Source organism: Lutra lutra, chromosome 4 (genome assembly GCF_902655055.1).
Source record: "Lutra lutra chromosome 4, mLutLut1.2, whole genome shotgun sequence".
NCBI classification, from domain to species: Eukaryota; Metazoa; Chordata; class Mammalia; order Carnivora; family Mustelidae; genus Lutra; species Lutra lutra.
Genome location: NC_062281.1, coordinates 2,501,990 through 2,517,756, shown reverse-complemented (window position 1 = coordinate 2,517,756; position 15,767 = coordinate 2,501,990). Strand labels below are relative to the sequence as shown.

General features: G+C 59.5%; 1 protein-coding gene across 1 annotated transcript; it reads left to right on the top strand.

Moving 5' to 3' along the window:
- Nucleotides 1–6,763: 6,763 nt before the first annotated feature.
- On the top strand, nucleotides 6,764–15,476 carry C4H8orf90 (chromosome 4 C8orf90 homolog). The gene is given in 5 exon segments (XM_053447834.1): nucleotides 6,764–6,849; nucleotides 7,778–7,785; nucleotides 10,013–10,365; nucleotides 10,367–10,654; nucleotides 15,432–15,476. Coding segments are annotated over 5 exon segments (765 nt in total). The 5' UTR covers nucleotides 6,764–6,778.
- The last annotated feature ends 291 nt before the right edge of the window (nucleotides 15,477–15,767 follow it).

Genomic DNA, 15,767 nt, shown 5'->3' with positions numbered 1-15,767 from the left:
GGGACCTACCTGCAGGGACCCACCCCGTGTCTCTGCTGGGCTCCATGTCATCCTGGCAGCGTGAAGTCAACCTCGCTGGGGGAGACCGTCCTCCACGGACACCCACAGTATCACACGGGGCGCCCTTGTTCTTTGGAGAGGTCCTTTTCAGATATTTGCCAGGACGACTGGGTAAGAGGGTCCAACCGGTCTCTCCTCCACTTGGGAATTTGGAATTGGGGCCAAGAGTGAGACCTTGGGGTTGGGAGGGGAGCCCCCTGAGGGCTGCCCATCCCTCCCTTTAGGGCAGGCAGAAGGGAAGAGACAGAGAAGGGGACAAGCCCTGGGGCCTCACAGGTTCTGGCCCTGACCTTCCCAGGGCCCTGTTGGGCCTTTTAGGTTCCTGCAGTGCCCTGGTCGATGGTGAGGTGGGTTTTCTGTGACCTCGTTTCTGGGGGGAGAACTTCAGGCAAGTCCTGGGCAGGTAAAATGGAGGTTTTCAGGGGTGGGGCGCTCCTGTCTCTCCAGGGTTCGGGGGAGGCTGGAGGGCCAGGAAATTCTAACATCGTACCGGGGGTGGGAGTCTCCTCTGTGGACCCACTTATACTCCAGGGGACGCAGGGAGGGTCAGTGACTGAGACCTGGAATCTGACATTTGTCCCCCTCTCCCAACCCCTCACCATGCAAATGGCAAGACACAAAGACCCCTTGGCTGGGTCCTGCCACATGCCGGTCTCCCCCTACCCCAACCTGCCAGAAATTAGGGAGCCCCATCCCACCAGGGACACTGCGTCTGCCTGACAGGGGCGCCCAGCCCCGGCGTCCGCCTCACATAGCTGGGTGTGCTCACCACCCTGGATGGGGATGCAGCTCAGAGAGGGTGGGGACCGGGCCGGAGGTCACACGTCGGTCAGTGGTGGAGCCAGGATCTCCACCCCGGGTGCAGGGGAGGCCTGCGGACGGTCGTGCCCCTCCTCCCCGGGGTAGGGAGCAGGCAGGTGGGGCCTGGGGGAGGCGCCTGCTTCGGCCTTGCCGTGTGGCCGGCAGATGGCGCTGTGGGCTCAGGCAGGTCTCAGCCCAGGCATCCCTGCAGCAGTCCCCACCCCGCAGCCCTCCCAGCTCAGAAGGCGTTTGGGGAGGGGACCCTGGGCAACCTCGGGGTGCTGACACCATCACCCACCTGGAGGCGGCAGCTGGGGGAGAGCGCCAGCTCGCTCCCACCTCACACCTCTGCAGACTTCCCTCCAGCTCCACTCCTGCTGGGGGCCACACCAGGGGATGCTGTTACTGCCCCAGAGAGGAGGGGACTTACGAGGGTGGGGGGTGGGTGGGGTGGGGGGGAGGTCTAGCAGCCGAGCCCCTGACCCGCTACCCAGGCCCGATCCCTCTACCCCCACCCCCTCCCTACTCCCAGCTGCAACCAGGTCAACCTCCCAGACTTGATGCGACGCCTTCCCCTGGATTGCCCTTGACATTCTCTGCTTGGGCAGGTTCCAGAACCTTCTCCAGGGCCCATCTGCGCCCTCCTGTGACATCCAGTTTTAGCAAGAAGCCCCCATCCTCCACCTCTGACAGCCTTCCGCATCCATCAGTTTCCTCATCCTCCCACGCTGAGCCCAGAGTGACCCCAGAGCGCTGGTCCCTGCGCCCGTTGTGATGGGAGGAAATCCGTCCCACCCTTTTCAACAAGTGCCATAAATAATTTTTTTAGCACCCGATCCCCTCCCACCACACCCATGCTTTCCTAAAGAAACTCCTTGCTCTCCCCTATTTGCTCTCAGAGACCCCTTGCCCCAGCCCACCTCCTCTGTGAGGCCCCCTGTTTTTCCTGGGCTCCCTGCTGAGGTTGCTTCAACATGGGCTCTTGGGAGCTTGGCCCTTCTTGGACGTGGAGTGGGGGAGACTGGGGTACTGACAGCAGGTGCTGGGCAGACAAGTTTCCCTCCAGAGGACCCTCCCCCAGGAGCGCAATGGCCCCATCTGTCCACCCGACTTCCTCTCGGGATGTTTAAACCCGCTGAGCACAAGGGGTCCAGCCTCAAGTAGCTTGGAGTGCGGGGCAGGGGTCCCAGACTCAAGCTCTAGGCCTTCATGTGGCTTCTTTCCCTCTGGCCTGGGGCCCCTTGGCTCCCGTTCTGGCCTCAGCACTTCCTGGATCAGGAGTTACTCCCTTCCCTCCTGAGTGTGCCGCCCTCCAGGCCCTGGGCTCCCCGGCCCCTGGGGTCCGATGGGTGCTGCCAGCCCACGCCGGCTCACTCTGCTCTGCCCACGCACGTGGTCCTCCACCTGCTGGCACCCTCCCTGTCCCCCACCACCTGCCATTGTTCCAGATGGCCTTGGCTGCTGGCCCCGACCAGCCAGCCGTGGGTCCCTGGCTCGTTGCCATGGTCTTCATTAGACCCCGTTCCCCAGGAAGGTGGAGACTTGGAGTTCTCCCTACAGTGCTCCAGCCCTTAGTAGGTGCCCATAACATGCCAGCTGGCTCCTCTGTGGAGGCTGCCCCAGGAGGGTCCCACTCCTTGGGTCTGCAGAGGCCCCTGGTCCTGCAGGTGTGCTGCCCAGGACACCCCCTGTCTTCCGGGGTCCGCTCCCCTTTCTGGACTCTTATCTGAACCTTTCACAGAAGAAAGCAGGGAAATGTTTTCTCCTCCACTTTCTGAAAATGAGATTTTAAAAATAACTCGGAGGTGGTGGCAACGCCAGGAGGGGATTATCTGGGGCTTTGACATGCACCGGACAGGTCCCGCGGGGTGTGCTTGCCTCTGCTTCTTGGGTGTCCCCTACCAGGCCTCTCCCCCATGCTGCTCTCTCCTCCGGACACTCTGGCCGGCCTCTCCAGGACACAGGAACCTCCTTCTCTAGTGATGGGGAGGCAGAGCAAGGAAGACATGCAGTGGGAGCACTACTGAGAAGGAAGATGGCCAAGATGGTGGTGGAAGGAATGCTTTGGCCTTGACTCCCAGCTAGAGAAGGGGACTGGCCCCTACTGGTTTCCTCAGTCTCCCTGGTGTCCTCCCTTCTCTGGTGAGCTCACTGCTCACGAGCCACATGGCTTCCTGGGCCGTTTCTTTTTCCTGCCACCGGGCCTTTGCATATGCAAAGAGTTTCTCAGACCCACTTTCTCCCACTTCTCACGACGTACTGTCCTTCCTTATCCTCAGCTTCAAAGTTACTTCCCCCAGGAAGCTGTCTTGGACCACAGACTAGCACAGGGGGTGTTCCCACAGCCCACCTCTGTCCCAGCTCCCTGACAGTTTCCTTCTCCAGCCTTAGCACGATTAATAATTCTTTCATTTTCTGATTCGTCTTTATCTATCTCTCCAGCTAGACTGCAGGCTTCCCAGAGGTGGGGACCTGGGAGCAGAGGACACTGTTTCCACACCCACATCACCGGGGCCTTCCTCTTGCTGGGTTCCAATGTCAGCCTGTCTTTCTCGAGGGGGCTGTAAAGCCACTGGCTGAAGGTTCCAGGGCCTTGGCTGGTGGGATGGAGCCTTGGTGGGTCCCCGAGCGAACCGCTTGCCCGATAACAGCTTGGCTCAGCCTCCTTCCATCCCCTGGGTTGCCCTGGGTTGGCTTCTCAAGTGACCTTTTGTCCTCAAATGATTCGCCTTAAGGTCTGGTGGGCACTGAATACTGGCCCCCTGAAGCCGTCGATGTTCGAATCCCCGGAATGGGGAATTGTTATCCTGTCCAGCAAAATAGGACTTTGTGGCTGGGAGAGCTTCAGATGGGGGAAATTACCCCAGATTTTCCGGGTGGTCCTTCAATGCAATCGTGCGGATCCTTCTGGGAGACAGGCAGGGGGAGCTTAGATACACGGAGAGAAGGGGAGGCCACGTGACCACAGAGGCAGACAGTGGGGTGATGTGGCCATGAATGAGACATGCCAGCAACCCCCCAGGAGCTGGGAGAGGCAAGGAAGAGACTCTCCCCTGGAGCCCTCGGAGGGAGTGCGGCCTCACGGACACCTCGGTCTGTCCCTATTCCCGGGATGCTGTTGGTGGGGACTGTCACAGTAGCCCTAGTGAACTAACACGGGGCTTGGGGAGGCCAGGCAAAGACACTTTGCAGCAAGCTGGAAGCTGTCCGTTCAGATGCTGGCACCTGACGGCTCAGGGGTGGGCCAGGTATCCCAGCCTCCCCGGCAGCCAAGAGGGCCCGTGGGACCCGGTTCTCAGCCTGGAGTTAGAGCGTCCAAGAGCAGTTTCCCCTTGTGCTCTTACAAGGAAGCTGCTGGCCCGGACGGCCTCTCGCCCCTCTTCCTCCTCTTCAGGGCTGGGGTGCCATGGAGCGAGTCCTCCGACCAGGGGACACCTGGAGGGGCGGAGCCACAGCTGCGGGAATCCCACACACCTGGGGGGGGCACTGGGGAGCAGAGCTGCCTGGAGGCCTGTTACAGCCACTGTAGGAGGGACGGCGCTCGGTCTCCCCGAAGCTGTGGTACCGGCGCTCTTTGTTCTGCAGCTCCCCTGACTGATACACCCTGGTGGGGCGGCCGCCGTGTGCTGCAGAATATGGACATCAGTGATGGGATCATGGTCTCCCCAGCTGACCCCATGCTGTGGAGGCCCAAGTCGCCCCCCAGCACAGCCGCCTGCCTTGAGAGCTGGCGGTCAGGGGCCTGTGTCGCTGGAGCATGGGCTGATGGAAACTGGCCCCTGTCACATGAGATCCAGGCCCCCACTTGCCCTTGGCTGACTGTCAGGCCTACGGCTGGCTGTGCTCCTGCCCCATGAGCACTGCGAGGGCAAGGCTCTCAGCTTGTACATCTAGCCTGGGCGCCGGCCTGGCCAGGGGCTCAGGAGGTGCTGATTGGTGGGAGGCAGGTTGTGCAGGGGCTGATGGGGCCCTGGGCCGCTGCTTCTCGGGACCCTGCTATGGCACTCAGGGATGGGACGTCTGGGCTGGAAGCCAGACCCTGGAAACCCTCCTCAGGGCTGGTGCTATGCCTGAGACACAGTGCTTGGGGAGAACCAGCACTCTGGGCCCACGCTGGAGGGTGCATGGGGTAGAAGGGGTGATGCCCCTCTTGCAGCTTCGGGAATATGGGGACTGACTTGTGTGCTCCTGTCCTATCTGCTGGTGAGTGTCAGACGCACTCGCAAGGGCTGCGTGGGGAGAGTTCCAGCCTTGGTCCCATTGGCTCAGGGACTGGGGATTCTTCCACCGTGAGATCCTGTCCCAAGGTCGTCAGGAAGCCAGTCTGTGGGGATGGGGGCCGTTCTTCATCACCGGGTCACATTCCCAGTTCTGTCGCCTTCTATCATCCCTCTTTGGTGGTACACTAATTTTTTTTTAATAAAGATTTTATTTGTTTACTGAGAGAGAGCACAAGTGAGCGGGGGTGGGGGAGGAGGGAGAGAGAAACCCAGGCAGACCTCCTGCTGAGTACAGGGACCCCGAAGCAGGGCTCCATCTCATGACCTTGAGATCATGGCCTGAGCCCTGTTTTATGGATGGAGAAACTGAGGCCCAGGGAGGTCATGTGGTTTGCCCAAGCTGCGGTGTGTCCAGGTTCCTCTCCTGAACCCCAGCCCAGCCCGACCCCTTCCTCAGTTGCTTTGCTGAGGGTGTCGGGAACCTGTGAGCTTCAGTTCATTTGGGGGAGAGGGTCTCAGCCCTCCCACTGCAGCTGGGCTGACCATGCCAGAGCTCTGGCCCAGATGTGTCCAGACCTGCTGGGGAGAAGATGGAGCAGCGGCTTCTCCTCACCGTGGCAACTGTGTCGTCCCCAACGTCCTACTCACGCACCTTTCTAGGCCCGAGGGTGGCACTTGACCCAAGGTCTCTAACCAAGGAAGGCATAGCCCCCGATGACTTGCAGTGGGAGGCCTCTCGGGCCTTGTGGGCCTCTGTGGTGTACGGAACAAGCAGAGAGGGCTTCTTGGAGGAGGTAGCGTGAGGTAGGGCCTGGAGGATGAGAGTGAGTTTGCACTGTAGAGGTGTGGAGACGCAGGAGCCGGCGTCTGGAAGGTGCCCTCTCCTTCCCCTGTTGCTGTGCTCTTCCGGCAGACAGCGGGGCTGCACTAACGTACCGCCCTGGACACATGTGGCACCGCCCTGGGCACGTGTGGCCTTCAGTGCACACGGGACAGTCTGAGCTGGGTGTCCAGTGCTTTCCCATCTTCCCCAAGGACGGCCGCTGGGGCCCCCGGCAGGCGCAGTGCTGGGGAAAATGCTTCCCCGGATGAACCCCTGGAGGGTGAGGTCACTTGGAGGCTGTCCCACAGTGGTCAGCACACACCACGCGTGTGTCATGGGCTCCCTTCCTTTGGACGGCTCACGTCCCTGCTCCCCTACCGGGGTTTGGTCCACTTTGCGGGAACCTGAACCCATCAGGTCCCCTGAGGTCAGGGTCCAGGTTCAACCCATTTCTCGGAACTACTGGAGTTGCTGAAGACGGGGCTGCTGACCTGCACCCCCTTGGAACCTGAATATGGCGGGGGTGCCTGGGGGAGGGATTTTGGGCTCTGTTGCCTTGTGAGCACGCAGGATGGGGGCTGTGGACACCAGGCTGAGCTGGGGGACAGGGGCAGAAGAGGCATGGGTGGGTTAGTGGGGAGGGGCCCAGAGGGGTCTGAATGCTGGGTGGGGGGTCGGATGGTTCCTGAGCAGAGCCAGGTGAGCTGCAGGGATGTGGGGGGATGGGGCTACCAACCCCCTTTACCCTTCTCCCTCCTGGCACCAGCCCAGTTCCAGGTGGGTCCCCTTTAAATGCAAGGTTCTCTCCCCCCAAAGGCCCCTCCCCTGGTCTCCTGGGCAGCCAGGTAAACAAGCCTGACCCCAGGCTGCTGACATGGCTTCCCCTCTTTCAGGGGATCCCAGCCCTGTAGGTCTGCCCCCTCCTCCTGTAGCCACTCTAGGTAAGTCATAAGGGAGAGAGAGGGGGTGTCCTTGGCATCTGGGGCTCTGAGGATGTGGGAGAGGAAGCAGACAGTCCACCCTCTCTTCTTGGGCTGGGGGAGCTCTGTCAAGGTCACACAGCAGGACAGGCCCAGGGTGGGGGCACTGACCTCACCCCTACCATTCCCTTCTTCCTGCTCTCCTCTAGGACCACTGCCCTACAGCCCTTCCAGGGGTCCTGCAGCCCTTGGGCCTCTGAGCCTGAGGTGGGCCAGGGTTCTCCTCATTCCTCAGCCCTTCCAGATCATTCTCTGTCCCCCTCCCCCACTGCTTCCTTAAAACCCCAGTCACTGGATCCTAGGTCCTCAGAAGTACAAACCCATTACCCCTGCTGGAGAGGGGCAGTCATCCACCCCCTTGAATGTGCGACTCTGGCCTGACCCCCTCTACATCTCGGTGGTCAAGCTTCTGTGATTCCTTCCTCCACTCTGGCCCCTCAGTTTCCCAGACTCCTCTGGGGCATCTCGTCCAACCCTTTCCCCAACCCCCGCCTTCACCCTTGTCATGCCCTTGGCCTTGTCAGCACCCAAACTGCAGCCTGGCCCTGACCCCATTCTCGGGAGTCTCACCAGGCTCAGGCCCTCAGAGCAGGATTCTGGCCCTCCTGGGTGAGCCGCAGTCCACTGTTTCCAGCACGTTCTGCGTCCTCCCACCTGCCCTGCCTCCCTCCCTCCCTCCCTCCCTCCCTCTCTGCTCACCCAGCTCTGCCTTGATCATCACACCCGCACACACACCCTCCTTCCCTGGGCCCTCTGTGTTTTATTGTACCAGCCTGGCAACCCCCCAGCTCCCCGCCCACGCCCCGCCTGCACCCATACAGCTGAGCCGAGCCGAGCTGGGGATCAGCTCAGCCACTGCTAATGCTCTTTAAATTCCTGACTGTGAGCCTGAGGGGCCTTGGTCTTTGCTGGCTCCCACTGTACCCTTCCCTCTGGCCGGCCCCCTCCCTCTTCACACTCCCCTGCCGGCCCCGCTCCCTCTTTCAAGAAAGTAAAGCCATCGGAAGAGGACTCCCACGGGTCCGCAGCGCCACAGGCACCAGCCCACCTGCACCTGTGCCCACAGCTTTGTCCACCCAATCCCTGCTCTCAGCAGGCCGGGGAGAGGAGGAAGAGCGGGGCCAGCAAGGCAGACGTTCCTTCCTGCTCAGGGCCGTCCCCCACCTTCCTCTCCAGCAGCGTGACTTCTTCTCTCCTTGCTACATCTTTCCAGCAACATAAAAGCTTGCTGTTGTACCCTGTCTCTTGACCCCACTTCCCTTTCAGCTACCGTCCTGCTTCTCTGCTCCCCATTTATAGCAAAACTCCTCATAAAGGTTAGTTAGACTTGCGGCTTCCCGTGCCCCCTCCCACTTGCTCGAGAGCCTGCTGGAGCCGCCCCTCCCTCCGGGCACTTCGCTAAAGTGGCTTTGCTCAAGGTCACCGATGACCTCTTACTTGCCGGACCGGGGGTCAGCTCTGAGGCCTCGTCTGATGGGACTCATCAGCATCTCTGGGCTCAGCAGTGCCCCTCCTCCTTGCCTGGCTTCCATGCTCCGGCCCGGCACCTCGTTCAACTCCATCTCCCAGATGTCTAGAGCTCCAGCCGGCAGCCTCTGCCCCAACTCCAGACTCGAAGCCCATTGTCCTCCCTACCTCTTTCCTGGCCTGTCTGGAGGCCACCACCTGCCCCAAGTTAGACTTTTGACTCCCCCCGCCACCCCAGCCATCCCACCGCTCCTCCTTCCTCCAGCGGCTTGGGTCCATTGTCTTCCCCTTTTCTCCCCTCCCCTCCCGACCCTCTCCGCCAGCAAATCCTGCCCTCGCATCCTCAAGCCATACTCACAATCTGAGCGTTTCTCACCGCTGCCGTGGCCGAGCCACCGGCCCCTCACCTGCATTACCACCCTGCTTGCCTCATGGTCCCCTTGCTGCTGCCCTTACCCCCTTACCTGTGTGCACCACCACAACCATCTCCTGGCCAAATGCAGCTCAGAAGGTGGCCAAGGCTCTCCCCTCTCCGTTCCCGGGGGCTGCATTCAGAGCTCCTCTCTTCTCTGCAGCTTTTTTTCATCCCCGACTCACAGCAACACCCCACAGCCCTGCCCCACTCACTGGCCCTGAACCCCGGCAGCTCCCCCAAGAGCAGGCTGCGGGATGGAGACCCGACCCTTCAGCCCGATGGTGGTGGTGGGAGGCCCCTGCCAAGCCCGTCTCGGAGCTGTCCACGGTGCTGAGCACAGCGGTTCCCTGAAGCAGCCCCTCTGGCCTCGTCCACCGCCCCGCTCAGAGCCACGTCCAACCCCACTACCACCTGGGGATTGGAGGCTCTGCTCCATCTATGGGGCTGAGCTAGGAAATCACTCTCCTGTGACAAAGTAGGTTCCTCCATGCCATCTCATTTGCGAGGCTGGCAGAACAGGCTTGATTGTTCCCAAATTTTAGAGGGGGAAACCGAGGCACAGGATGATTGATGTGCTCCCAGGGGAGGATGTCCAACAAACGCAGAACCAATTCACCGCCCAATTAGACTCCTCTATCCCCTGGGGCTGCTCCTCTCCCTGGGTCACAAGGTGGCAGTGCCAGGCTGGGAACCGTCTATCAACCACCCCCCCCCCCCCCATCTCCATCTGCAAGGCCCGGCATTTGGCCTCTCAGTCTCCTCCCAGATAATTACTTCTCCTGGCGATGTCCCTACCTCATCCTCACTGGGCCGCGATCCCGCCTCCAGGCTGGGCTCCCACGGTCCTTCCTCTGGGCAGCCCAGGATCAATTTTCAACGGAGAGGGACCACACCACCTTCCCCAGCCCCTCTGTGAGCTGAGCCCAGGGTGCCCAGCTTGTTCAGGAGGCCTTGCCAAATTCCCCGGGGCTGCCCGTCTGGAACTTTCCACCCAAGCAGTACCGAATGGCCTACTCCTGTGGCCAGCCTTCGGTGCCTTTCTGCCCTCCTGGTTTATGGGCCCTGTCTCCTCCGGACTTCGCCTCCTGCCTCCCCCGTCAGCCCTGGGGCCCCAGCTCCGCCTTCCAGGGCCAGCCCCGAGGCAGGTTCTCAGGCTTCCACACAGTTCCTTGCTCCCCGCCGACAGCACTGCCCGCGCACGTGGTCACTTGCTCTCTGTCACTCTCGGGGCCTGCGGGCCCGGCAGGTCCCCCAGCGACCCCAGAGCCCCCGTTCCCGGACATCTACGGCGGGGACGCGCAGCTCTGGGCGGCGCACTTCCGCGGCATCGGGCGCGCCTACCGCGCGCTGGGCAAGGAGGACGACTTCGCCATCCGCGTGCTCACCGAGGACTTCACGCTGCCCTTCCCGTTCGCCTGGCCGCCGGGGCCCGATCCGGCCCGCGGGCCGCTCTTCTACGACCCGCACGACCGCGCGGGCTTCGACTTCCTGCTGCGCGGCCCGGGCGCGCCGCCCCCCGTGCTGCTGCGGCCCCTGCACGCCACGGCCCAGGCGGCGGTGCGCAAGCGGCGCCTGGAGCGCCTGGCCCTGAGCTACGCCAGCGCGGGCGCGCCCCGGCCCGGCCTGCTGCTGCTGGCGCCCGGGCCCGGCTCCGGCGCCGCCTTCCCTGCGCCCGCGGGGTCCGACGCCGCCACCCCCGGTGGCGCCCCTAGGCTGGGCTAGCCCGCGCGCCACGCGGCCAATAAAGAGTTGCCCTGCTTCGCCCACCCAGGCTCTTTGCTGGACGCCCCGGGACTGCCGGCTGCTCTGGGGCGGGAAAGGGGCTGACCCTGGGGCTAAGACCTGGTCACCGGTGCTGTGGGGGATCCACACGGGGCTCCAGCGGACAGTGAGTGAGGGAGTGAAATCCGCATGGCAACAGGGGCAGGCTGTCCGAGGGACCGGACCTGGGCTGGGGGTGGCAGGGCCTGGCGTCCACCCGCAGAGCCTGCACGCTGGGATCCTGGCCCCAGCCCCGGGGTGGGGAGTAGCGCGCCCATCCCACACGTCAGGACACCGAGGTTCTGGCTCCTCCCAGGATCATCTGGGATCTGTCTCTATACTGGCTTCCAGTTCGGTGGTTTTTCCTTTTTCAGAGATACAGGGGCTTCAGGGTCTGGGGAGATGGACAGGCAGAGGGAAGGGCCGTAGGTGCAGGGTAGAGAGAAAGGGACATGAGGAGTGGAGAGTGCAGGGTGGGCGGGGGAGAGGACATGACCAGGAAAGGGCCTCTAAGGCAAGAATGCCACAGGCTGCTGTCTCCAGAAGGGCTGCCCCCTGCTGCCCTCCCGTATTGGCTCTGGGGAGAAGGGGTGTCTCCTACTATGCCCTCCAATGACTCTTGTGGGCCTGGAACAACCATGGTGAGCCAGCCTCCACCCTGGGCACATCTCCCTCCGTGGGGACAGGCCTGTCTACTGCAGCCAGCTGGCCGCTTTCTCTACAGACCTGGGACCAAAGGCTGAGGATTCCTTTGGGGGTGGGGTGGGCTTGGATTCCAGGTGTGCCGGGGAGGCGCTGGGAGGGTGCATTCTCACTCCAGTGCAGATGGGATTGGAGTTCTTTTTTCCTTTCTTCTGATCCGGGAGTTATTTATAGCTCCCCAGTCGTGGGCAGAAATGGTTTTTCCAGAGCCTTTCTTGATTTGCTGGAGAACCAGGGATAGGAAGTGCCCACCTCTGGAAGAGAAGGAGGTCTCTGGGCTTTGCAAGAAGGGTCTCCAGCTTCCCCCTCCTCCCTTCATGGTTTTGTGGTTTTGTTAGGTCCCCGGCCCCAACTCCAGGCTCCTTCCACCTGTGGACTTCGTCTTTTCCACCTTATTGAGATGCCCAACAGCCACTTTCTAATATGTATGCCTTTGGTTCTGAGTAGGGCGAGAGCTGTGATGACATTGACGTCAGGTCAATGTACATTCTATGTTGTGTATGAATTGTTTAGGTCTGCCCAGAAGCAGTCCCTAAACGTGGGTTCGAGTGCAGTGTATTGGACGGGTGACAGGCAGGTGAAGAAGTAGATAGAGAAAGGAGGAAGCCCTTAACAAGTGTGGTGCCCAGCGAGTTAACCCTCTGGGCAACTGGGGAGGCCCCGGGGGCCCTGGGAGACAGCACCAACGCATGCCCCACCCCAGTGGCAAGGAAGCCAGGGGTTTGTCTCTCCCTCCCCGGACGGTTATTTTGATGGCTCTGCTTGCCCTGTGGGGACTGACCTTGAACCTCTCTCTGAACGGCAGAGTTGGAGTCACCATTGAAAAACTTCTGAAACAAGTTCGCAGAGTAATTTTATGACTGTAGAGAGGAATGACAAAAATTTGGGGTTTCTGTTTAGTATTTAAGTAAAACATTTTCTAGGACTGTATTTTAAACATAGTTTATGAAAGTATTAGTCAGGGACAGATTGGAACTAAAACTGCTGGTCCTTTACCACCACCAGTTGGAGAGACATTGATCTAGGAGACAAAGACACCAGAGGAGTAACCTAAAAAACAAAATAAAACAACACAAAACAAAAAACGTAAAACATGGTCATAAGTGCTAGGAAGAAAATGAGTAGGGACAGACTGTATTTCACGCAGGGTGGTCAGGAAGGGCTTCTTGGAGGAGGTGGCGTCTACACTGAGATTGGAAGAATGGGAGGAACCAGCCACAGGCCCTCTGGGGGAGGGTGCTCCAGGTGGAGGGGAGGGTGTGGGCAAAGGCTAGGAGATAAAACAGAGCTTCAGGTGTCCAGAGGCTGGAGGCAGGAGCTGTGGGACCAGGGCCCCGTGTGTGGGAAGGGAGCTGCGGAGACCAACACAGAGCCGTCCTCTTCACAGGGGTGCGGGGTTCTCAGTTCCGAAGACTTCCACTATCACACTCTCATTTTTTAAAATTATTTTTTATTTTTTTACTTTCAATTATTTCATTTTATTTTTTTAATTTTTAATTTTTTATTAACATATAATGCATTATTAGCCCCAGGGGTACAGGTCTGTGAATCGACAGATTTACACTTCACAGCACTCATCATAGCACACACCCTCCCCAATGTCCATAACCCCACCACCCTCTCCCTCCCCCACTCCTCCCAGCAACTCTGTTTGTTTTGTGAGATTAAGAGTCTCTTATGCTTTGTCTCCCTCCCAATCCCATCTTGTTTCATTTTTTCCTTCCCTACCCCCTCAACCCCCACTTTGCCTCTCCAATTCCTCATATCAGGGAGATCATATGATAGTTGTCTTTCTCCGATTGACTTATTTCGTTCAGTGTAATACCCTCTGGTTCCATCCACGTCGTCGCAAATGGCAAGATTTCATTTCTTTTGATGGCTGCATAGTATTCCATTGTGTATAAATACCACATCTTCTTTATCCATTCGTCTGTAGATGGACATCTAGGTTCTTTCCATAGTTTGGCTATTGTAGACATTGCTGCTATAAACATTCGGGGGCACGTGCCCCTTCGGATCACTACGTTTGTATCTTTAGGGTAAATACTCAGTATATCACAGTCTCGTTTTATCCTCATGGCACTTCTATGGGGTTGGCAGACAGATGATGACACGGAGGCCTAGGGAGGGGATGGGGCTTGCCCAGGGGTACAAGCCCATGTATTATTAGAATTCTCTGTTAAAATCATGGTCAGGCTCCAATAGGCTTAAGCTACAAAAGGTTAAAAAATGGTTTATATAACTGGAAGATCCAGAAATAAACTGAGCTTCAGGTAAGGTTTGATCTAGGACACAAGATTTAACCGGTCAGTAACATGCATGAACGGGCTTAGGGCTGTGTTACCTGAAATAACCCCCATGGCCAGGGTGTGGGGCTCCCTTGACTGCAAGAATAATGCCCGGAGCCCTGCGCTGGCCTAGGTGGGGTAAAATGGAAGGGCTGATGGGGAGTGACTGCCATGTCCACCTCAGCCGGGAGACCTGATCACTAGATCATGGCCCTAAGGCTGACACATCTTGCCAAGTCACACATTTTCTCTTCCAGTTAGGTATCCTGGTCCCATGGAGAAGCATGGTCAGAAAAATGAACTTCTGCCCTTTAGTGTAAAGCAGGTTTGAAAATCTAACTTGTCTTTTGAGCACCAGCTTGGTGCTGGGCTCCAGGGCTGGGGCTGAGTGTTCGGGGAGGGAAGACACTGCCTGCATGAAGGAGCTCGGGGACTGGGAGTGCAGGGGACATCAGGACAACACCCTGCCCGGTGTCTCTTGGATGAGCGTGTGGGCAGTTGTTGGGATCCAGCTCCTTCTGCTCTCTCCATCCCGCAGGGACTGCCCTGGAGCCCTCACGTCACCCTTTTTGCTCTGGCTGTTGGGATGCTCTAAGGACATTTATGCCCAATTGCTCTAGCTTTCCTTAGGCACGATCCTTGGGGGCAGTGTATCTCTCCTGTCTGGTGTCATTGTGCCCCTCGTTTGTCTGGCTCCCGAGGCTCAGGACCTGGGGCTAGAACGATAAGAGTGACACCTGGAATCACCTTTGTCATCCGGATCCGGGTCCCAGTGGCAGCAGTTCACCCCACCTCCCTCCCACTGAGTTGTCTCAAGGTTCTCCCACCTTCGGAGAATCTGGCTGGGGGGTGTGTTCTGGACTGTGTGGCTCTCGCGGTTGGGACCTGCCCCTGTGACAGGCGCTGGTACTCACTGGGGCGGCAGTGGCTACAGCCAGGCTTTGGGGACCACAGAGCGTGTCAGAGCACTGAGTCTCTCCTGTCCCGACTTTGCAGCCCTTGGCCAGCACTTCCTCTGGGACCCTGGGTCGTGGGGTCTCCTCCTGGGCTGTCGGGGGGATGCGGGGCCCATCGGTCAGGTCCCTAGGCCCCGCCTGGCCCACGGTGAGAGCCCAACAGGGAGAGGACAGCCATTTCTACCGTGACTGTCCACTCTCCCACGTCTCCCTGTCATTTGTCCCCTTGTGTTAACCCAGGGCGGCCGGCCTTGCTCTGTCCAGGGTGCTGAGGCTGCCCTGGGGTGAGGCTGCCCGCGGAGGCTCCCGCAGACCCACCTTCCTTCCCTTGCACTTGCTCACTTGCTGGGGCACAGCCAGCAGCCTTGTGTGCCGTCAGCACCACCTTTGGGACACCAGCCCAGAGGGCAGGGAAGTGACCTGTCAGCGCCCAGTGGGGAAGCCTCTGCTTCTGGGACCCTATTGGCAATGGTGGGTGCCCAACTGATGTTCTTTGAATATGTGACTGTGGCCTGGGGATCTAAGCTGGCCGAATAGAGGGCTGGGGTCCCCCCTTCCATCTTGGGTGCAGGTGGAGTGGTCAGGACCCTGGGGTGTTGATTCAGAGCCCCAAGGCTGGGTCCTCTCCCTCACAATCATGACGGGCTTTCCCAGGGGGACAGGGGCACTGTGCCCTTTCACATTCCCGTTAGATTCCTGGGCTGCTGAGAATAGGGGTCGGGGCACCCCACCCCCCGCCCCTGCCTCTGCTCCACTTTCCTCTGGAACAGGCTCTGAGGACGGCGAGGATGTTTAATTAATTGCAATTACAATCTTCAAAGGAAGCCGAGAGTTGAAAGTTGTTCCTAATTACTGTGTTATGATGTCGGCCGGCTACCCAAATTGATTGTGTTAGAATTTCCGATGGAGGATTAATTGAGTTGCAGTGAGGACCCACTTGTGTCCCTCCCCCTTTTAGATAACACCCCTGTTCGGCCTCGGAAAAGGCACTGGCCTGGAATGACAATGAAGGCTGGGCTGGCGGACGCCGTAGGCTGCTGTCTGGATGAAGATCTCAACGCAAGGTCAAGGCCATGGGCATTGGCGTGGGCTGGCCAGATTGACTCCGAGTGGTCACTCTCATTGCTCACCAGAGGCTTCCTGTTCCTGCCTTCTGGAACTCCCCAGGGCAGGCCTGCTCCCCCAACCCCTGTGGACGGGTGGGGTCAGGGGACTAGTGCTGGCTGCTGAGTCCTGGGTGCCATGACGTCTGTCACTTTTGGGCTAGAACATTTATTGCCAGTGTGAGTCCCTT